This window comes from Talpa occidentalis, unplaced genomic scaffold, assembly GCF_014898055.3.
Source record: "Talpa occidentalis isolate TD23 unplaced genomic scaffold, MPIMG_talOcc4v2.1 talOcc4.5, whole genome shotgun sequence".
In the NCBI taxonomy this organism is placed as follows: domain Eukaryota; kingdom Metazoa; phylum Chordata; class Mammalia; order Eulipotyphla; family Talpidae; genus Talpa; species Talpa occidentalis.
The window spans coordinates 75,057,942-75,080,593 of NW_023604861.1; the positions used below are offsets into that span (position 1 = coordinate 75,057,942).

The following is a 22,652-nucleotide window of genomic DNA, read 5'->3' on the forward strand; positions in this document are numbered from 1 at the left end:
GTAATATTGTGAAATATAGGGAAGGAATAGTGATATTAGTTAGTATCCAATTTGTAGTCAGCATTAAAGGTCTAGTCTTTATGCAATCAAATCATGAAAACTTTTATAAAAGGGAATGCCTGACAAGTTTAAAAAGATCTCCAGCTATAATGTGTGCAGAACTAACTAGAAGCTGGCTAAAGAAAGGGCAGACTAGTTGATGATGGTTGGATCAGGGTGGCAGAGGCAATAAAGATATTTAAAACCATTGAAACAAAGATATAGTAAATAAAAATCTCTTTTGTATAATGATTTGCTACATATATGTATACACTTAAGAAATTAACATAACAGTGGTTATTCTTGGAGGAAAAGATCAAGCCAGTAAGTAAAGGTAGCTTGTCATTTTACTGTAGTGTTTGTTACCTTTTCAAAATGCGTATCTATTACATGTCAGTATTTTTATTTAAATAGATGATAGATATTGGACCATTTTCCCCCCTCTCTGTGTTTAATAAAACAAAAATTCTGGGGCCTTCCTGGTGGCACAAGGGTTAAAGTCTCAGGGCTATCAAGCTATCACTAGCCACTTCGGTATGAGCTAGATCCTTGGCCAGGGAGCTAACCTATATGGTACAGCAGACCTCTCCTGTCTCACTTGCTGCACCCTTCAGTGTATTTCAGTAGATCCGCCTGTTCTGCTTTCCACTGTCTCTGATGAATCCTCTCACTGGCCCTCCCCCCAACCTCACCTCGGGCCTAAACCCCAGTTTTTGTATGCATAAATAAATATTTTAAAAAAGAAAATATTCTGGGGGGCCTCCCTGGCAGCGTAAGGTTAAGTCTCAGCACTATCACCGCTATGGCCTGAGTTCAAGCCCTGGCCAGGGAGGGAGCTAACCCACATAAGGCATAGACCTCTGTCTTGCTCACTGTTCCCCTTAGCAGTTTATTTCAGTAAATCTGCCGGTTCAGCTCCCCACTCTTTCTCCAGTGAATCCACTCAATCCCCCATATGCTGGCCTACACCCTAGTTTTTCTATGCAAAAAAACAAACAAACAATAACAACAAAAAAAAAAAAACAAACAAAAAACCATTCTGCCTTTTGAAACCAAATATTTAATATTGTCATTAAATTGTGTCAATACAATTTCGAGCAAATACCAACTGGAAGACTAGGCACAGGAATTCATAAAGGAAACAATCTTCCAGACAACCAGGAATACCAAGGAGATCTTCCACTCCAGCCACACTATTAGTGGTTTGTGGCCAATGTGATCCAGATTACCGAGTGTTTACCTGACAAGAGAAAAAAACTTAAGATTCAAAACCTGTAATGACAGAATTTTTAAGGATGAAAGGTATTTAAGGCAACTATCCAAATTCTGTGTATTTTTAAAGGTGAGAAAATAATGTAAAAGCATTAAATGTTATCTTCTTGGTGACTAGCAAAGTAATGATATTTAAATCCCCACCCAAAACTCTTCAAAAAAGACTTTTTGACCTTGCAGGGATATTCACAATCTAGACTTACCACATCATCAATTTTCAGAATGCTCCGGACAGTTTCAGTTGCTAGAGTCAGTGCACTGACTGAAACCAACAAAGGCTGAACAACTAGTTCCTCCAGAATGTTGGAAATACCACCCTGAAAAATCAGCACAAGTTGTTATCAGTGTTATAATTACACACATCACCAACTACATGGTTACCATGTAGTTACTACAAGGCTCTTTCAAATAGTTTTCTCTTTGTCTAGTCAAGAGTAAGATACTCTTTAAGCTTTTCTCTACAGTAGTTTGTATTTCAACTAAAATTCAGAAAAGTTAATTTCAGGAAAAATGCTGCATTTCCCCAACCCCAACACAGCTCCTTCTATCTTTTTTCTATTCATTCATTCATTCATTCATTCATTCATTCATTCATTCATTCATAAGCATGGAAGGGTGAGAGAATTCACCAGAGCCAGAGCAGGGAGCAAAACAGGCAGACAGAGCGAAGACACTGCTGAGGGGAGCAGCGGGTGAGGCAGGAGAGGTCCGCTACGCCATGTGGGATTCTCCCTGTCCGGCAGGGAATCGAACAGGCACTGCAGAGGCTGCGGACAGCTTCGCAGTGTGGCGCTCAACCGCTGCACCACCGGGGAGGCCCCTATCTTTTATTTAAACATAATCCTGGAGCCTCACTGGTGTTGCAGGGGTTAAAGACACTGTGGCTTGAGTTCCATCCTCAGTCGGAGCTAAACCACATGGCGCAGCCTGCTGCTCCCCTCAGCAGTGTACTTCAGATCTGCCAGTTCTGCTCCCCACTGTCTCTGGTAAATCCTCTTATCCCTGCACCTCTGGCCTACACCCCAGTTCTTATATGCATAAATAAATATATCTTTGAAAACAAAAAGTTAAAAAAAAATCCTGACAAATATTAGGTAGACATAATCATAGAAATCAAGTTTTGAGATCTTTAATGTTCAAATCACCTCTGAATCCTAATTCTGAATTTGGCCATGTCTGTCTACCTCTGCCTTTGTATTGCTCTCAGGAATATTGCCGAATCACATCATGCAACTCTGTCTTCAGTTTTTCCTCCTTAAAATACTTGTTTCATCACCTTAATCCTCTTGGTCAAAAAACTTTCAGTGACTCCCAACTATTGTAAATTAAAAAAAACTCATGCCTGTCTCAATACTCGAAGGCCTTCATTCTACCTTTTATCTCATCTTTCCAACCTCAAAGTTCTCTATATCTCTAACATATAACTTCTGGTCTAGATTAAAAGAGCAACAACTTAACTTCTTGGTCCTTCTCTCACCTGTAAACCATTGCCTCCCTGTCTAAAATTTCTTCTTTTTCCTAACCAGGTAGTGCCCTCCTTTACTGTTATACTATTCAAAAAATATTACCTTGGATTGTCAATTTTTCCCCATTACTTTAGTTTGTCTCTCCAGCAAAGAAACATTAACGTAACATTAACACAAAAGGGAACATTATATATTCTGTGTGTTCACACTGTAACTATACTAGGTTGATGCCCACAGTAGCAACAATGGTTAAATACACATAATACTATCTATATGCCAGGTATCTTTGTAATAGTTTTCTAATCAGTAATTCATATAATCTTTACAATAGGATTAAGAGGCATTAATTGTCCTTGATTTCACAAGTTATTCAGAATAACTTGCTAAAGTCATACAGTGACACTTTAATGAACGAATAAAACTCTCACTTAAGAAGACATCATCTCTGGGCCTCCTTGGTGATGCAGGGGTTAAAATCTCAGTGCTATCAAACTTTCTCCAGCCACTGTGGCATAAGTTCGATCCCCAGCCAGGGAGCTAAAACACATGGTGCAGTAGACCTCTCCTGTCTCGCCTGCAGCTCCCCTCAGCATTGTTATTTCAGTAGACCTGCCTGTTCTGCTCCCCACTCTGTCTGATGAATCCTCTCACTCTCCACACCTATGGCTACACCCCAGCTCTTGTGTGCATAAATAAATCTTAAAAAAAAAATATTCACATCCCCATTCTCATTCATTAACTAAGCTGCATGCAGATCTAATAAATCTAAGATTAGTCTAAATTACAAAACTTTCCCTTCAGCAAATGCTTACAAAGCTTTTAACATTTATATTAACACTTTCTGTGACAATTAAAGATTAAATTGGTACCTTTCGGACATTTATGCCTGTGGTTTTTTCTCCTTGGGCGTGCCGGTTTCTCAGTTCCGTTACGGTAGAAATGGGATTCAGGCCAGCATTTTCAGCTAAGGTAGAGGGAATAACTTCCATTGCATCTGCGAAAGCACGAACACAGTAGGATTCCATACCACTCAATGTTCGTGAATATTCAGTTAACCGTAGGGCCAATTCTATTTCTGGAGCACCACCTCCTGCAATAAGAGCTCTGAAATTCACAAACAGATTTTTAGCTTATTTTATCCAGCAAAAGTCAATTTTATTAATTTATTTATAGCTTTAAAATAGCAAACACAGGAATTTTAATATCCAAAATGTTACTTAGCAATTTATCTTACCTCTTCTTCACTAAACAGCGAATAACACATAGGGCATCATGAATGGAGCGCTCAGCTTCTTCAATTACCAATTTGTTAGAACCACGAACAACAATTGTAACTGTTTTTCCTGGGCTTGTACAGCCTGTAATCTTTAGTAATGAGCAAATTCCAAATTAGCCATTTGAAATACTGGTTTAAAAAAACATCAAAAAACCCAGGGAGGTAAGAGATTATGATATTGTTACCTTGAGCAGTTTGCCAGAACCATTTAAATTGATCTCCTCTGCTAACTCAGCTGATCCCAGCATGTCAGCAGTGAACTGGTCAATGTGAGCAACTGGTTTGGTTCCAATAGTCTGGGAAAATTCGACATATCCACAAATTAAGACAACATTTGATGAATGGGCATTTTCAAACATACAGATTTTAAGTATATTTTACCTTGCAAATGAATTCAATGTCTTCTCTTTCAATATCTTTAACCACCATAATCTTCATTTTGTTCAGGAAATGTAATGCAAGATCACTGAGAGCATCCCTAAAATACAAAATTGATGATTATGTCAATGCTGGAATAGAAAAGAAAGCATTTTACTGCTTAGCCACTTTTTAGGGTTTTCATTATTTTACTGTTGCTTAAATAGCCAATGACTCAAATTATTTATGAAGATACTTTACTAAATGAGAATATCTTTGAAAATTAGAACTTATTTGATACTTCATGAGTTTAGAATTTAAGAACGTGTAATTCAAGATTCCACAAATGTATAGTTTCCCACAAATTGTCTGAAATAATGCCCCAGACAATCTTGTGATTCTGGAATAGAAGGCTCTCTGTGTTACTCTGAACATAGTGTCTTACTCACATATTTTTTTACAAGTACATTTCTTATTATTATCAAAAATATGAGTTTTCTGATTGTGTTCTCTTCATACATATATATGTACTATTAAAATGTTTTATAGATAGCAAATTTCACTTCTGACAGCAATTTACTCAGCGATACTAGCTGTATTACATGACTTGGAATTAAAATCAGGTACCCCCCAACTCTTCATAAAGTTTCTATATGAAAGGAACACCCACAGTACTTTCTGGCATAATGACTTAACAAAGTGTATGAGAATGTGTTTACCTATTAGAAAACAACATTAAAAAACAGCGATAATTTCAAATTGTAGAGGACTCTTTCCATTTATGGAATATACTACATTATCTCAGAAACTTCTAAATTTCAAAGCAAACAATTGCATGGGCTTTTAAGTAAACACCTTTTTTAATTAGCTAACATTAGTTGAAACCTAATTTAAAAAAACAAGGCGTTTCATTTACTTGCTATTTAGGGTCTTAGTCTAGAAAAATTATATGTATCAGTTACATGATCACAATGGGAAGAGAATGTACTTTAGAGGGGTTATCAGAATACAACAATGTGCAGATTCACTCTAGATTTCTAATGGTTTAACCACCTCAAATGTTTCTTAACAGACTGCTAGAGGGGGACAATTATTAAAGGTGAACAAAATAAATAGACCCACACCTTAAAATAGACTTCTGTATAAGAAGAACATTACATCCTGTTTTTTTAATTTGTTTCACCAAATTTAGAATATAGGATCTTTCCTCTCGCAGCACTCTGTCCATCTGGACATAGTCAGAAACGACTATTTGATTATCCATCTGTCCAGGAAAAAAAGGAACAGTATAAGAGTTTTTAAGCAAAAAAAGAGGTTTTTAATGAACATATCATATATGGTATAAACCAGATCATCCCAAACAACAATTATAGACATGCATAGAAACTGTCTGGAAAGGGGCCTTCCTGGTGGTGCAAGGGGTTAATAAGCACAGCATTATGAAGCTGTCTGCTGCCTCTGTAGTATGACTTTGATCCCCGGCCGGCCAGAGAGCTGCCCACATGGTGCAGCAGACCTCTCCTGTCTCACCCGCTGCTCCTCTCAGCAGTGTATTTCAGTCAGTCTGCCTGTTCTGTTCCCCACTCTGTCTCTGGTGAATCCTCTCACCCCCTGCACCTCTGGCCTGTACTCCAGTTCTTGTATGCATAAATAAATCTTAAAAAAACAAAAAAACAAACTTTTGGGAAACGAGGCTAAACAGAAAAAACTGTATGTTGACAGTGTAAAACGAGAGCAAATCTGAGTAAGGTACTAAGATCAAGTAGCCTCTTTAGGGAATGACATGACCAGTAGGTATGGGAATATCTTAAGTGAAAAACAATTTCTTAAAAGTTTATAGATATTCAAAAAGTATAAATTTCCATCTGTGATAATGTAGGGCAAAAGCTCGCCTGCTACTGAAGGATAGACAAAAGTTTCTGTTCTCAAAAAGCTAAAATAAACTGAAAATTCCATTTTCCCCGGAATGAATTATTTCAGACATATCCTAATTGTTATCTCTCTTCACCTGGTAAGTAAATGATCAATTATAATCTTTAGCAAGTATAGATTTCATGTTTGACATTCAACAATTTCTAGTTTGGTCTCAATTTTTCTTTTCTTTGAGATCTATGCTTGTTAATCACTAGAATCAACATTTTCTATTTTTATTTTATTAAATAAAACTTATTAGAAAGTTAAACATGCAAACAAGGAACCAATTTCATTTGGTTTTACTTACGTCTGTCTTGGGAGCAGATAAGCAAAACTGAATAAGACCAATCTTAGCTTTTTCAACTCTGGTTATGCCAGAATTTGCCACCTTTTGAGTGAGAACCAGTCCTTCCACGAGCTCACAGTCATCAATTGTTCCACTAAGAAAAAAGAAAACAAGTGGATAATTAAGAAAGGGTGGAAACCTGCAGTTTTAACAGATTAAATATCATTAGTCCAATAAAATGTGCTCCAGCCTCGCATTTACTAGTGCCCCACTATTGAACCTCTTTGATCATATTATTGTCCTGTCACAGGAAAAGTGAATTCTTAAGATCCCCACAATATAAGTTCTCAAGAAAATACCAAAAAAAAAAAAAAAAAAAGGTTTGTGACATTCATCTAGGTATTTTTTACTTGTTTTTGTCAGTAGCTTATATTTACTTTCAAAATTAATATTTAAATGATAAGTAAAGATGCTTACCCAAGTTTCTTAACTATTTTAATATCCCTAAGATCTACACTAGTGGCTGTGGCTGGGTCAATCACTTTCATCACTGCATTTACACTCATTGGAGAAAGCAGACTTGAATACTGAGACACAACCTAGATTAAAAAAAGATGAAAATCAGCAAAATTAAAGTCACAATGGAAAAAGCCCTATTTTTTTTAGTGACAAAGATACTAGAGAAGTAATTTAAATCACTATTTTTGGTGGGGGAAGGTATTGGGAACATAAGAAAACATTCCACATCGACTGTATTTTCTACTCAGACTGTTAGTCACAAGGATACACAATAAAAATATATATGGGGCCTCCCCTGATGGCACAGCATTTGAGTGCTGGGCTGCGGGGCTGCCTGCAGCCTCTGCAGCGCTGGTTCGTTCCCCAGCTGTCGGCAAGGGTCCCCCCCCCAAAAATATATGCTTGTTCCCCCCCCCCTTTTTTTTTACTAATACAGTAATACTGGAACCATCTAGATTAACGATAATTCTATAGAAATCCAAAAAAGCACATCAACTCTATATGGAGATTCCCTATCTAAAATAAATGTGATTTGGATATTATATTTTGTACACCTAACCATGAGGGCTAATTAAAAATAGCTCAATAAATAGCTTTTATTGAATAGTTATTATAAACTAGGCAGTGGTCTTAGTACTCTACAGTCATACACTCATTCAATCTTTAGGTGAACAATCTGAAAGAGTCACATAGCTAAGTGATACAACCAGCACTGAATCCAATCAGTCTATATTCTGATAACCAACGCTTATAATTATTTTGCTGTTCTATCTAGATTAGTTCTAGGAACATTCAACATTGTCACTCAGAATCAGTACTAAGATCTAATTTTCTAGTTAACAAAGACATCTATGACTATAATGTTGATGAAAAGGGAAAAGTACGGGGGTATGTGAATACAGAACATGACAGAAAACAAAGAATTCCCAAGAAACTTAACAGTTTCAAGTTTGACGACAAGAGATGAACTACAGATGGGCAGCCCTGTCCTAGGTTCAAATCTCAGCTCTCTTAGTGGGTCACAGGTAAGTTATCAATCTCATTAAACTTGAAAAATGGGGTATATGATGTATCTGTAAGCCTTGAAGAAGTAAATTTCACTTTAATTAATTCACCTGCACAAATTATTTGATCTACCTAGTCACTCTTGGGACACAATACTTATGAACTCTATAGCATAAAAAGAAAAAAAGTAAGCCTAAGAGCGGTGATTCTTAACCTTAAATCCTAATTTGACAATGATCTTTTTCAATGTTTGTCTCACCTTTGAGTTCAATGAAGTGGCTGCGCTATTTAACAAAGTCTCTCTGTCACTGAGTTCCACAGGTCGAGACATGTCAGTTAAGATTTCAAGACCTTTTTCCAAAGCCTTCTGGAATGACTCGGAAATGATGGTTGGATGAATCCCTGTCATTTGACAAAATCCAGTTATTTAACTGTAACATACAAACTACATTATGTTACAAATTAAATTTTTCTACTTACTAAAATTCCAAAGCGGTCATAAATCTTAAATTATTCTTAAATAATTTAAATAAATATATAAAATGAATATAATGGTTTGGATAGTCTTAACTGGTAATTATGGCCAATAATTTATTTCCATTTATATTAGGGACAGATCCATCACATGCTTGTGTGCTATTTCAGACTAAAATAAAATCGTAATACTTTTCAAAACACCACAAACCTACTGCGCGTTGTCAGAAAAAAAACATGATGTATTTTTTGTTTTTCAAGCAAAAATGTGTCATGACTTTTCCAACAACCCAATATGTAATGAGTAAATGACCACTATGATTTAATAGTCTAAAAACCAAGAATCCACAATACTCTCACCCAAATCAACATTCTCATCCAGTGCCTAAAGTAGTAATCCACCACCATTCTCTTTTGAAAAGTAAAATCTTAAGTTCCATTCAAAAAGAAGCCTGGGGGCCTCCCAGGTGGCCTGGGGGTTAAGTCTCAGTGCTTTCAACTCTACACCCTGAGTTTGATCCCTGGCCAGGGAGCTAACCCACATATGATACAGCAGACCTTTCTTATCTTGCCCATTGCTGTCCCCTTAGCAGTATATTTCAGTAAAACCAGCCTGTTCTGTTCCCCACTCTTTCTGGTGAATCCTTTTATGCCCCTCGAATCTCTGGCCTACACCTCAGATCTTCTACATTAAAAAAAAAAGAAAGCCTAGGGCCTCCCCGGTGGCGCAGCGGTTGAGCGCTGGGTTGCGAAGCTGCCCGCAGCCTCTGCAGTGCCGGTTCGATCCCCGGCTGCTCCCCGGCCACCAGAGGAGGGTCCCACATGGCGCGCAGACCTCTCCTGCCGCCCGCTGCTCCCCTCAGCAGTGTACTTCGGTCCTTCTGCCTGCTCTGCTCCCCGCTCTGGCTCTGGTGAATTCTCTCACCCTCCCGCGCTTCTGACTGTACCCAGTGCATGTATAAACAAACAAACAAACAAACAAAATAAATAAAGCATGCCTCTATAAAAAAAAAAAAAAAAAAAATTAAAAAAAAAATCCATTTAAAAAAAAAGAAAGCCTGGCCGAAAACGAAGACTCACATCCAAAAACCAAACAAACAAAAACAAGCAAATATTCCTTCATTCTATGACAAATCAAGCAAATTTTAATCTAAAAACCCTGATTAAAAAGAGATTAGTTATTGCAAGTCTTTATTCTGTAAAGAAGCATGTCCTATATACTACCCACCTTTCTGAAGAAGCTTGGTACAGGAATCTAAGAGAGAACCAGCAATGATGACCACTGATGTGGTGCCATCCCCTGCTTCTATGTCTTGAGCCTTAGACAGCTCCACCAGCTATGTGAACAGACATGCCAAGATACTCAGTGAGAAATGTGAGAACCCAGTAATATTTAAATCAGTGTCATGAACATAATTTGATTATCAACATCATACAATTAAATACAATTGTTCTGATACGTTGTTCATCTTGGGTTTCACTTAAAAACGATGACCAATGTATCAGAGGCACACCAAATTCCATATACTGTCTCTATATGATGATATGATATCCTTTTTAGCTATGGACTAGATTTTTTTCTTCCCAGCAACATGAAAAGTTTCTGTCAGGAAGTATAAATGTTATACCATAGATAGCACATAGGCTTGGCAGCAACAATATGACGCTTTCCAGATGAGAGCAGAGTACCAGTTTGTTGTCTCCCGGGTGGCGCAAGGGGTTAAGCACAGCATGGTGAAGCTATTGCACTGTGAAGCTATCCCTGGCCAGGGAGCTACCCACATGGCACAGCAGGCCTCTCCTGTCTCGCCCGCTGCTCCCCTCAGCAGTGTATTTCAGTCAGTCTGCCTGTTCTGTTCCCTACTCTGTCTCTAGTGAATCCTCTCACCTCCCACACCTCGAGGCTACCCTCCAGTTTTTGTATGCATAAATAAATTAAAAAAACAAACAAACAACTCATCTCCACATAACCAACAGATATTTTTTAATGGGTAGGAATTTGTTTTTGCTGATGTGATGACTTTTCATTGACACCGGAATCATCATTATAATCCCTAACCGAATTGATAATTGGTTTTAGTAAGTGCCAGGGTAAGTTTAGACATGATTTAGTTGGCACACAATAAAATTATCTTGTTCTCTTCTGCTAACACCCACTGAATTTACCATTTATACCAAATACATGTTTTTATTCTTTCTCTTTCTCAATTGTATGCCACATTCCTATTGACAAGGACAAGATGATTCATGTTTTATCACAAAAATCTGGGCAAAGCTGGGCACACAATATATTCTAAAGATATTCCTGCCTAGCATAAAGAGAAAAAATTTCACCATGCTTAAGTATCATGTGATCAAATAAATTTAACTGTTTACCAAATATTAAAAAATGCACTTAAAGTAAGAAAGCCTTATTAAAATTACACTTACCATTCTGGCTGCTGGATGTAACACTTGCATTTGTTTCAGAATGGTGGCACCATCATTTGTAATAGTTACATCACCTTTTCCATCTTGAATCTGCAAAATTCGGTTTTTAGCCAAGTTATATTTCAAATAATTTTTGATCTTTACCCACGATTAATGTGACATCCTAACAGGTCTACTTATTTTAGTACTTCTTCGTCAAGAAATTAATTTATGTTTGCAAATTTCTTAATTTCAAATTCTTTTTTCTTATATTAGCATAATGACTTAAGAATAGGCACTGGGCCTCCCCGTGCCTGGGCACTGGGTGCGAAGGGTTAAGACACAACCTATGAAGCTATCTGCAGTCACTGCAGCACGAGTTTGATCCCTAGCTAGGGAGCTAAACTACATATGGCACAACAGACCTCTCCTGTCTCTCCTACTGCTCCCCTTAGCAGTGTATTTCCACCTGTTCTCCTGCCCACTGTCTCCGGTGAATCCTGTTGTCACCACCACACTGCTGGCCTACACTTCAGGTCTTCTAATAAATTAAAAAAAAAAAAACAAAAACAAAAACACTATCATTTTGGATTTCTATTAATAAAAACAAATAAAGCCATGGATCTGTAAAAAGGTAGTCCTGTGAATGTGGGGAACACAATCCTTACAGTCAAGATCTTCTTGACATCTTCTCAACAAAATTTAACAATACTACTAAGAGTGACAGATTTAAAAATATCTAGAGGAAACAATGATGCGTATATCATCAAGACAATCCTCCTTATTATTTAGTTATGTCTTATTTTGGATGTTAATGTAGTACTGAAATGAGTATTCAAAAATTATCAGAATGCATCTGTTTTATGCAATTAATCAATCAGCAAGTACAGTTGAAAATGCAGAGACGTAAGTCGGGTTAGAGTTCTATCAATAAGGAAGATGAACTCCTTCAATAAGGAAGATTAGCCTATAGCTAATCTTAACTATTTTCCAACTAACTATACAATTGATAAACTCTTTCGTGTATGCACATTCATTGCTTAAAAAACATTAAAGCAACAAAATATGAATTACAGTTGGCTGCTATTCATCACAAAAGTAATCTATCCCTCTTGTGAACTGTTAAAGAGCCTTCTAACACCTTTTTACTTTAATATTTTTATTTTAAAAATATGGAGTGATTCACAATTTGTGGCCATGTTAATCTGCTCTAAATCATTCCAATTTTTAGTGTATGTGCTGATGAAGTAAGAACTCTTTTCAAATAGTACACTTTAACCCTCTATTGAGAGATCTTGCACTGCAGATGGTAGCACTCAGTAAGTAAGGAATGATTCTTACCATTTTATCCATTCCTTTTGGTCCAAGGCTTGTTCGAATAGCATCAGCAACAGCTGTAAACAGAGGAAAAAGAAATATAGACATTTTAAAGAGCAAAGCAATTTTTCTCTCAGATAATAATTTTGTCCTTATTAGGAAAAGCTATACAGCAGTTCATGAACACCAAGATAAAGAAAATTCATTATCTAATGATTATTTTATTAGTTTAATCATACATTTCACCTTTTGTTGTTGAAGTTACTGTACACTATATTTGTGTTCTGTCTATAGCAGAATAAATTTTGAAAATTTACTTATCTTCCGTTATATGGCAAAATGGTACAACTTTGTTATGAGCTCTGATTGAAGGCTATATTATTTCTCCATTTCTTATAAAGACAAGTTACAGTAGGACAGACTATAATAATTCATTTGTTTGTTTTACTGTCTCCCTTAACCATGGCATGCAATTTCTGAGGGCAAAGACTTGTTCACTAATATGAAATTGGTTTATACGTAAAAACCCCTTCAAACAGAAAGCATCACACACACACAGAGGGTCAAAACCTCAACTAAATAAAAGCAAAACTAAAATTGTACCTGTCAGTCATGATCAGCATGTTATCGAACATCACTGTATAAACCATATAGCATTGCAAAATTACTTATTCTAATACTTGTCCACGGGCACATTTCCATTTTATTAATACATTAAAAAAAAAACTTTATTTAGGTTTATTTATTTATACATACATACATACATACAAGCACTGGGTACAGTCAGAAGCGCGGGAGGGTGAGAGAATTCACCAGAGCCAGAGCAGGGAGCAGAACAGGCAGACTGACGAAGTACACAGCTGAGGGGAGCAGCGGGCGCCGTAGGAGAGGTATGCACACCATGTGGGACCCTCGCAGGCGGCCGGGGATTGAACCGGCAAAACAGAGGCTGTGGGCAGCTTCGCAGCACAGTGCTCAACCGCTGTACCACCGGGGAGGGCCTACAGTTATTTTCTTTTCTTTTTTTTTTTTTTTTTTATAGAGGCATGTTTTTCTTTATTTGTTTGTTTGCTTGTTTGTTTGTTTTTGTTTATACATGCACTGGGTACAGTCAGAAGTGCGGGAGGGTGAGAGAATTCACCAGAGCCAGAGCGGGGAGCAGAGCAGGCAGAAGGACCGAAGTACACTGCTGAGGGGAGCAGCGGGCGGCAGGAGAGGTCTGCGCGCCATGTGGGACCCTCCTCCGGTGGCCGGGGAGCAGCCGGGGATCGAACCGGTGCTGCAGAGGCCGCGGGCAGCTTCGCAACCCAGCGCTCTACTGCTGCGCCACCGGGGAGGCCCATACAGTTATTTTCAAAGAGAAGTTGGAATTGATGAAAACTACTTAATCCCCATGTCTTTGGGCCTCCCTGGTGGTGCAAGGGGTTCAGCACTGCACTATGAAGCAATCTGCAGCCTCTGAAGCATGAGTTCCATCCCAGGCCCACCAGGCAGCAGCCCACATGGTGCAGCAGATCTTTCCTGCCTCACCTGCTGCTCCCCTCAGCAGTGTACTTCAGTCAATCCGCTTGTTCTGTTCCCCACTCTGTCTCTGGTAAATCCTCTCACCCCCCCACATCTCTGGCCTGTATCCCAGCTCTTATATGCATAAATAAATAAACCTTTAAAAAAAATCCCCATTTCTTTGACAAAACCATAAGACATTATTAAATTGTCTCCCTTCTCATATACCACCTCACCCCCACACAGGGCTGATATTATACACTTATTTTTGTATACTCCCTAAATAACACAGTGCTTTGCATTACTTACTGTATAGTCAACAATACATAATTTTAAAGATTTTAAGAGAAAATGGTATGACCTAAAAATTATATTTTACTTAATTATTGCATAATTTTAAGCTGCTGTTCCTAAGTATTCAGTCAGTATTACTGGGTATCACACAGTATTTTCTGGTGATTTTAGTGGGCTCAAATGGCCACAATTCCACTGATTCACCTTAAGAATACTCTCCTTACATTTAAAAAAAAAGCTAAAGAAACACTATTCAAAAATGAAAAGATGGGCCTTCCTGGTGGCGCAAGGGGTTAAGATGCAATGTACCAAGCTATGGGCAGCCACTGCAGCACCAGTTTGATCCCCCACCAGGAGCTACCCACATGGCGCAGCAGGCCTCTCCTGACTCTCCTGCTGCTCCCCTCAGCAGTGTATTTCAGTCGATCTGTCTGTTCTGTTCCCCACTCTGTCTCTGGTGAATCCTCTCCCCCCTACACACACTGGCCTGTACCCCAGTTCTTGTACACATAAATAAATCTTAAAAAAAAAAAAAAAAAAAAAAAGATTTTAGGCTACTTTTATCTCCAAAACTGTCTCAAGTTTAACATACTGTGCCAGAGAGTAAGTACAAGGAGAGTCTTAAATGACTCATGCTGAACAGTACTAAATTAGTACTATTTTTGTGAGCATGTGTGGGTTTTCACATCATCAACCAATGATACTATCATTCACTTTTCTGGTAACACCAAAATAAAAAAAAAACTAATTTAATTTGACTCCCCAAATTAAACTAAAGACACAAGTGACAACTTTTTTTTTATCAGTTTCTGTGACTTGAAAAACTAGCTGTGCCCCTCTGGCTCTATTAAGGCTCCTCACTGATGGTCAGGTTCACAGTTAATTGAAGTGGTTTTTTTCGGTTAAAGTAAACCTCATTCTTTATCTTGTTTGCGGAAAATCTACCTCATGTAGTTTCTGTAGCCCTCCAGATGGCCCCCAAATTTACTTAAACATATTGTTTCTAGTGTAATAAGTTTTACAATGTTCCTGAGCTAATTATCTACCACATCTGTATTCGGAGTGTGTGTGTGTGTGTATTTTTATTCTATCCTGAATTTCCTCGTGACTCTTAATCTCCCCTTAGGGTCCTTCTGACTTTTCCAACTCATTAGGCTCACAGTGGAATCCACTTTTTCTTCTTCAACCATCTTTCCTTTCGGTGTATCTTTCTTTTCAGCATCATCACACATCAGTCAATTGGACTGATGACCTCAAATATTTCTAAGGCTTTGATACATGGGATTGGCTTATCCAATCCTCACAGAAATCCTACAAGTCAGCTATTCTCCTGAAGAACAATGTGTAGTTGTCAAACTGTTAGGGGGAAATCCTTTCCAGACTCTTCCAAGTTTGGTCCAACCGTATCTTTTCAATCTCTTATCTGGCATCTTATGCTCTAACACAAATAAAATATTCACTGTACTTAATACACACCACAGGCACTAAGCCTTTGTTCTCATTTTTTCCTTCCAGACTCTTCTATTTCAACTGTAATTTTCTTAATTCTCACTACTCTTAAAAAAAAAAGAAACATTTTCCTTCACAATCTTATAGTTAAGGAACCTCGACAAATGATGAAAGGTGACAAAGCCACGTTTTATAAAACAATGACACTCTGGTCTTCTTGATTTCCACCATAGGCAAAACTGTTCTGCAGAGCATAGCAAACTACGACGTTTTGCTTGTGATTGCCTGCACATGCAGAGGCCATAAACGTGCAACGTATTTTTTCATAACTATTTCCAAACAAGACAGTTAAGTCGGTTCCCCGCACTCCAATACCATGGACCCCGCCCCACGTAGGCCTGGAGCGTTTACACTGATAGCCGAGGGAAGCTGATTTAAGTGGTACTTCAACAGTAACAAGACAACTGAAAAGTACTGTGCAAACAACGTTCTACCAGTGGACCTAATAAGCAGATAAGCGACAGTTTTAAACTGTCAGATCGCAAGAGACCGTTGCATGGGGGCCGTGGACGCTTTCTGAAGTGTGAGGAATGACGCACAACCTAGAACGAAAATTTATGGGCCGCTAAAGCCCAGAATGGGCATGTCCAAAGGCCTCCATTCTAGGGGTCGGGAATTATAGGCAGAAAAGGATACCTCCACGGAGCTCCACAGAGCTGTGGGATGACAGAGTAAATTATCTTAAAGATACACGCTCACTCAAGACCAACGTGAGCGTTCAGGGCTCGACCCGCAGGGCCGCGGGGCAGACCCGGGAGCAATACCTTTGGCGGCGGAGATATTGCTGAAGCGAATCTGGGCTGGCTTATCGCGGTCTTGATAGGCGCTTTTCCCCCGACCGCCGGCTGCTCCGGCAGGCGCCCCGCTCCGGGGTGCCACGTTCTCCGGCATGGCAAGCTTAGTTGGGTCTCGTTGGGCTCGGGAAGGACGGATGGACGTGGATTACCGCCCGCCGTGGAGTAACGGTATGCACTCACGGCCTTCACGAATCTTCCAGAAAGCGGCGCCGGGAAGAGGCGGGGGCACCGGAGAGGACCTGACAGGCCGCCCGGCGCTGCCGTGACGTTGCAGGCTGCCCGCCGCGCGCCGGTGAGGCTGCTGCACCCGGGAGCTCGGGTCTTGCCTGCGATGTTGACCGGCGTTAGGGGCCCGGGGTGCTGTGGGGCAAACTTTTGTGAGGCAGAAAAGGTAATCCGCGATTGTAAAGGCGGATATTTGGACACCTACATGTCCTTATGCCCACTCTCTTGACCTCCGAGGTCCCCGCGATTAATTCGAGCTGGGCCTGTAGTCGCGGTGTTTGTTGTGTGCACCAGGTTACTGCCCACTGGGTGGGATTGAGTCGTTTGTTCCCAGACCGTACAGATCTCTATTTTATCCCGTTTTCTTAATTTTGAAAAAAGCGGTTTGGGATGATGGCTTCTTGCCTTTGCTTTGGGTGTTGAGGTTGGTTGTCTGATATTGATTGATCCTGAGTAGCAGAGGTTTGAATATACTTAGTTTAAATACCAGGGAATCATAAAAATATTGAGACTGTAATTGTCTGCCAAATCAGGACTGCCTTTCTACTTAGTACAACCCTCTCATTTTACACTCCTTTCTCCTACATTACAGTCACTGATGGTAGCCTATGCATTTTAAAAACCATACATCCTTTTGTTCAGTGAGGTGCTAGGGACAGTGCTAAAGCTCCCATTTTATCCTATTTAACTCTCACAAAAATCTTATGAAATAGATGCCATTTTTCCCCCTTTTTTTCTTTTTAGTCGGTAAGGGAACTGAAGAAGAATGAAAGAGGTGAAATGTTAGGTAAATCTGTCAATATATGGAAACAACTTCAGAGGTCCTAAAATGCAGGGCTCTTATCGCTATATTGATATGGAAGTTTATGTAGGTGAGGTTCACTCAGTATTCCTTAGAAAATAAATTACTAAGCAACCCATAATGTGACAGATGATTGAGATACGTTTAAGGACAATCGTTTGAGCAAAGTACTAATTCTGTGATAGTGAAAAGCTTTTACATGTATTTAGGATAGTGGCACTGGAAGATGAAGCGTCATAGGTTTCTGCATTTGCTAAACCTCTGGGGCTGACTTCGCTTCAAAGGACCAAATTATTTCTATGTAGCCCATAAACATTCTGTAATTATTTGTTAAGACATAATTATTTGTTAACTGCTACCCATCACTTATATATCATTTTCCCTTAGCAGAATGTAGGGTTTTAGGGCAGAGAATATCTTTTTCATTTCTGTATCCCCAGGAACCCACCAGGATAACTAGCACAAAGCTGTCAACTACTACCTATTAAGAGGCTGGTTGAGTAGATGGTAATTAAAGTACAATTGAAAAGAGTGGAGTACAGATAGGGAGCAGAGAGAGATTATTGCAAAATTTTAGGGCCCTTGTTTCTGCACATTATTTCAGTGCACATTTTTAAATGTATTCAGAGGTCAAAAACCTTATAAAAACCCTCACCAGGGAGGACCTTGGGGCCAAGCAGCCCATGAGACAAAAGCAGTAGTTTTTTTTTTTTTTTTAAAAAGATTTATTTATTTATGCATACAAGACCTGGTGGTGCAAGGGGTTAAACATCAGCACAGTGAAGCTACTTGAAGCTATCCACAGCTACTGCAGCATGAGTTTGATCCCCACGGGCCAGGGAGCTACTCACATTGTAACAGGGTGGTCCCCAGGAAAGGGGGAGGTTCCAGATTTCCTGCTCCACCCAAAATGGAGGGTGGAGCTGAGCAGGGAGAGAAGAAGCTGCAGAGGAGACTGAGGAAGGAAGGAAGCAGGATGGAGCCAGAAGGAGACCTGGAGGAGGCGCATGGAGCCTAGAGATACGTGAAGAAACTGCGCTTGTCTTTTGGTCGTGGACTGGGTGACGCAGATGTGGGTGAGACCTGTGGAGAGGTGACAATAGCAGTTTGTTTTTTTTTTATCTCTCTCTTTTTTTTTTTAATAGAGGCATGTTTTTATTTATTCATTTGTTTGTTTGTTTATACATGCACTGGGTACAGTCAGAAGCGCGGGAGGGTGAGAGAATTCACCAGAGCCAGAGCAGGGAGCAGAGCAGGCAGAAGGACCGAAGTACACTGCTGAGGGGAGCAGCGGGCGGCAGGAGAGGTCTGCGCGCCATGTGGGACCCTCCTCTGGTGGCCGGGGAGCAGCCGGGGATCGAACCGGGGCCGCAGAGGCCGCGGGCAGCTTCGCAACCCAGCGCTCAACCGCTGCGCCACCGGGGAGGCCCCGACAATGGTAGTTTTTATCTTGATTTTGATTTTGCTCTTTTCCTTCTGGGCTTGTCTGGTTGTTTCTGACCCTTTTCTGTGGGTCCCCACTGGAAGATGCTTTAGACTTGTGGCAGGCTTTGGGGCCTTGCTCTGGGCCAATCCCATTTGGATGGAGTTTTACCCACGAGGGGATGGGTAAATTTGGGTGCTTGATTTAGAAACTAGATTCTTTGCTGTGGAACCAAGCATAAGTATTCTTAGCCATTGCTTTGTGTAACTGCCATTTTAGAATTTTAGGTTTTGCTGGGGAAAGACTGCATTCCAGAGATAGTTTCGACTCTCACTCCACCCTCACTCTCCGGTCACCAGTGAGGGCGAACTTGCTGTAATTGGAACTGCAGGTTGGAGCCTTATGTCGGCCTGGCCAGTCAGCTTAGAATGATAGCCGGGCAAAGTTGGAGAACGCATCCTTGTAGCCAATGAGTAACTGCCAGCATAATTTAACCTTATTAAAAGACCCCTGCTTCCTTTGTTTGGGGCTCTCGCTATCTGCCACTACGTTGGTAGGTGCCGTGAACCCGGACTCGAGTCTGAAATAAACTCCCTTTTGTGTTTGCATCAGCTGTCTTTGGATTCTTGGAGGCTATGCTCGCCGAGTCTCCTGATCTTGGGCACAACATTTGCCTTTCCTGTATTGTTTCTTAATTGTATTAAAGTTCCTTCCCATTAAAGTCTCATGTTTTGTGTTAATGCAGCGATATAGAATAGGCAGGTTTGGGGGTTTGGGCTGCCCCTTTCCCTGCTGCTGCTTCCCTCAGCAATGTATTTCAGTCAATCTGCCTGTTCTGTCCCCACTCTGTCTCTGGTGAATCCTCTCACCCTCCACCCCTAGCCTACACCCCAAATCTTGCATAAATAAATAAATCTTAAAAAAAATAAGAACTGAGGTGTAGGCCAGAGTTGCAGGGTGGGGTGGGGAGGAGGTGAGAGGATTCACCAGAGACAGAGTGGGGAGCAGAACAGGCAAATCTACTGAAATACACTGCTGAAGGGAGCAGTGGGCACGATAGGCAAGGTCTGCTGTGCTATGTGTGTGCCAGCTTCCTGGCTGGGGATGGAACTCATGTTGCAATGGGTGGAGATAGCTTGATAGAGCTTGCTTTGTCTTGAACCCTTGTGCCACCAGGGAGGCCCAAGGAGTAGTTCAATAGAGGGAAGTAACCAGTTGCTTAATGGAACTTAAAATGACTTGGTCATCCATTTACCAGGACTGTCAGTTAGGTGATTGTGGTTTCCTTTAGGGTCTGTTCTTTGCTATTGCCTCTCTCTCTTTAAAGATTTATTTATTTGTGCATAAAAGAACTAGAGGTGTGTGTGTGGGGGTGAGAGGATTCACCAGAGGTGGAGTAAGGAGCAGAACAGGCAGATCTGCTGAAATATACCTAGGGGAGCAGCTGCCAACTGGAAAGGTCTGTTGTGTGCCCGGGCCTGATGGAACTCAGGCCATTGTGGTAATGATGAGACTTAACCCCTAAGGCACCAGGGAGGACCCGTTGCCTCTCTTTAGACAATTTTTTAAATAGGCTTTTGCCCAGGTTTGTTTTCTTCAAAACAGATTGTGTTTTGAGATTTAATAAAATAAAGCATTGTACATTGATCATTTTGTTTGCACTTGTTAACAATCTTAAACAGTTGCATTGGCAATAGCAGCCCCTGGTGGCACAGGGATGATTTTTCTTTATTGTCACCTTGGTATTTTGGATCTTTCTGAATGTGCAGGTAGGCAGTGATATATCCAGATATCACGCATATTGAAATAAGAGTTAAACAATGATAGTGATGTGTAGTGTTTCCCCCTGCTTCTTAAAGAATACTCTTTAAGAATTTATTGTGAGGATTAGTTAGAACTGGAGTTACTGAGAGTGGTTTTCGGATTTGTTAGAACTGGGAGGGATGTAGAAAAATGGATAAGTTAACCCTTACACATTTTAGACTACATTTGGTATACAGTTGCAATTTTGGGTGAAAAGTATCTGAGACTTCTATCAATTCTGAAAGTATCTAATGTTATTAAAGCATTTAAAAAATCTATGTGTAAGTTGTAGTTTTTCTCAGTATTCCACATATGTTGAATACATATTTTCTTTAAATTTTTACATTGAAAGAACTTTGATTTTAGTACATACAACTTATCTTTTCATTAGATAACTTTATTACAGTAGTATTACATGTGCAATGTAGACATTTGGAAAAATCAGATAAGCAAAAAGAAGCAAATAAAAACCATCTTAAATTACTCAAACATGTACTTATAGCCATGTTGGGGAATAATCTTCCAGACCTTTTTTTTTTTTTTTTTAAAGATTTGTTTATTTATGCGTACAAGAACTGGGGTGTAGGCCAGAGATCAGGGTTGGGGAGGTGAGCAGATTCACCAGAGGCAGAGTAGGGAGCACAACAGGCAGATCTACTGAAATACACTGCTGAGGGGAGCAGTGGTGAAACAGAAGAGATCTGCTGTGCCATGTGAGTTAGCTCCCTGGCCGGGGATCCAACTTGTGCTGTGGTGGCTGGCGATAGCTTGACTGAGACTTTGACCCCTGTGCCATCAGGGAGGCCCCCATTATATCAATTTTTAAACAGATTTCTTCTTTCAAAATGTAAAATTCAGCCTGTTCTGCTCCCCACGCTGTCTCTGGTGAATCCTCTCACAACCTCCCATGCACCTCTGGCCTATACCCAGCTCTTGTATGCATAAATAAATAAAATAAATCTTTAAAAAAATGCCTTTTTTTTAAAAAAAATGTACAATTCAGTGGGTTTTAATATAGTCATGAAGTTGTGCAACCACAACCACTAACTACAATATTTCCATCAATCCCCAAAAAATCTAGTACCCATTAATCCTATTCTCCCTTTCCTCCAGGCCCTGGTAACCATTAATCTACTGCTTCCTGTTTCTATGGATTTGCCTATTCAGGACATTTAATATAAATGGGATGGTACAATATCTGAAATATTGTGTTTCATTTCACTTAGCATGTTTCTAAGTTTCGTTCATGTAACATATATCAATACCTCATTCCTTTTAATGAATGAATAATAGAATGTTTTTTTTGCAATTTTTATGGATAGGAAGTTATCTGCACATTTCATTTCAGGAGAGTAAAGTAGGTGTGTAACAGGGTGGTCCCCAGGAAAGGGGGAGGTTCCCTGCCCCACCCAAGGGAGGGTGGAGCTGAGCAGGAAGAGGAGAAGCTGCAGAAGAGACTGAGGAAGGAAGCAGCATGGAGCCAGGAGACCTGGAGGAGGCACATGGAGCCTAGAGACACGTGAAGAAACTGCGCTTGTCTTTGGGTCGTGGACTAGGTGACACAGATGTGGGTGAGACCCATGGGGAGGTGACAATGGCAGCTTTTATCTTGATGTTGATTTTGCTCTTTTCCTTCCGGGCTTGTCCAGTTGTTTGTGACCCTTTTCTGTGGGTCCCCACTGGAAGATGCTTTAGACTTGTAGCAGGCTTTGGGGCCTTGCTCTGGGCCAATCCCATTTGGATGGACTTTTACCCACGAGGGGACGGGTAACTTTGGGTGCTTCATTTAGAAACTAGACTCTTTGCCTTACCTGTATTGTTTCCTAGTTTTATTAAAGTTCCTTCCCATTAAAGTCTCCTATGTTTTGTGTTGATGCGGCGGATGGCAGAACCCATTTAGAATAGGCAGGTTTGCGGGGCTTGGGCTGACCCTCTCCCTGTCCTATAACACTCTCACCCCGC

General features: G+C 40.1%; 2 protein-coding genes across 3 annotated transcripts in view; one reads left to right on the forward strand and one right to left on the reverse strand.

The window, feature by feature from the left end:
* Window positions 1–1,055: 1,055 nt before the first annotated feature.
* On the reverse strand, window positions 1,056–16,681 carry CCT4 (chaperonin containing TCP1 subunit 4). Of its 2 annotated transcripts, none has more exons than XM_037527462.2 (14): window positions 16,405–16,681; window positions 12,359–12,411; window positions 11,039–11,128; window positions 9,837–9,945; window positions 8,394–8,536; window positions 7,088–7,209; window positions 6,632–6,764; window positions 5,535–5,674; window positions 4,435–4,531; window positions 4,239–4,349; window positions 4,012–4,142; window positions 3,647–3,881; window positions 1,515–1,628; window positions 1,056–1,279 (listed from the first exon to the last, which is right to left on the reverse strand). In XM_037527462.2, the coding sequence occupies exons 1-14, from the start codon at window positions 16,529–16,531 to the stop codon at window positions 1,265–1,267; spliced, it is 1,620 nt and encodes a 539-aa protein (XP_037383359.1). In that variant the 5' UTR covers window positions 16,532–16,681; the 3' UTR covers window positions 1,056–1,264. The 2 variants fall into 2 exon arrangements, with proteins under 2 accessions (XP_037383359.1, XP_054557566.1); XM_054701591.1 differs by lacking the exon at window positions 16,405–16,681 and adding an exon at window positions 15,608–15,937.
* A 79-nt stretch (window positions 16,682–16,760) lies between these two features.
* Window positions 16,761–22,652, forward strand: part of COMMD1 (copper metabolism domain containing 1) — a 166,645-nt gene continuing 160,753 nt past the window's right edge. Inside the window, exon 1 of the mRNA XM_037527465.2 lies at window positions 16,761–16,828. Within this exon, the coding sequence (XP_037383362.1) occupies window positions 16,769–16,828 (60 nt within the window). The 5' untranslated portion in view covers window positions 16,761–16,768. The remainder of the gene's footprint in view (window positions 16,829–22,652) is intronic.

Excerpts from the sequence above, each read along its gene's own strand:
- CCT4 (XM_037527462.2), bottom strand. The coding sequence starts at position 16,531 with ATGCCGGAGAACGTGGCACCCCGGAGCGGGGCGCCTGCCGGAGCAGCC. Across the intron at positions 7,210-8,393 it reads CCACTTCATTGAACTCAAAG|GTTGTGTCTCAGTATTCAAG; the intron begins GTGAGACAAACA and ends TTTTTAATCTAG. Across the intron at positions 4,532-5,534 it reads ATACAGAAGTCTATTTTAAG|GGATGCTCTCAGTGATCTTG; the intron begins GTGTGGGTCTAT and ends TTTGTATTTTAG.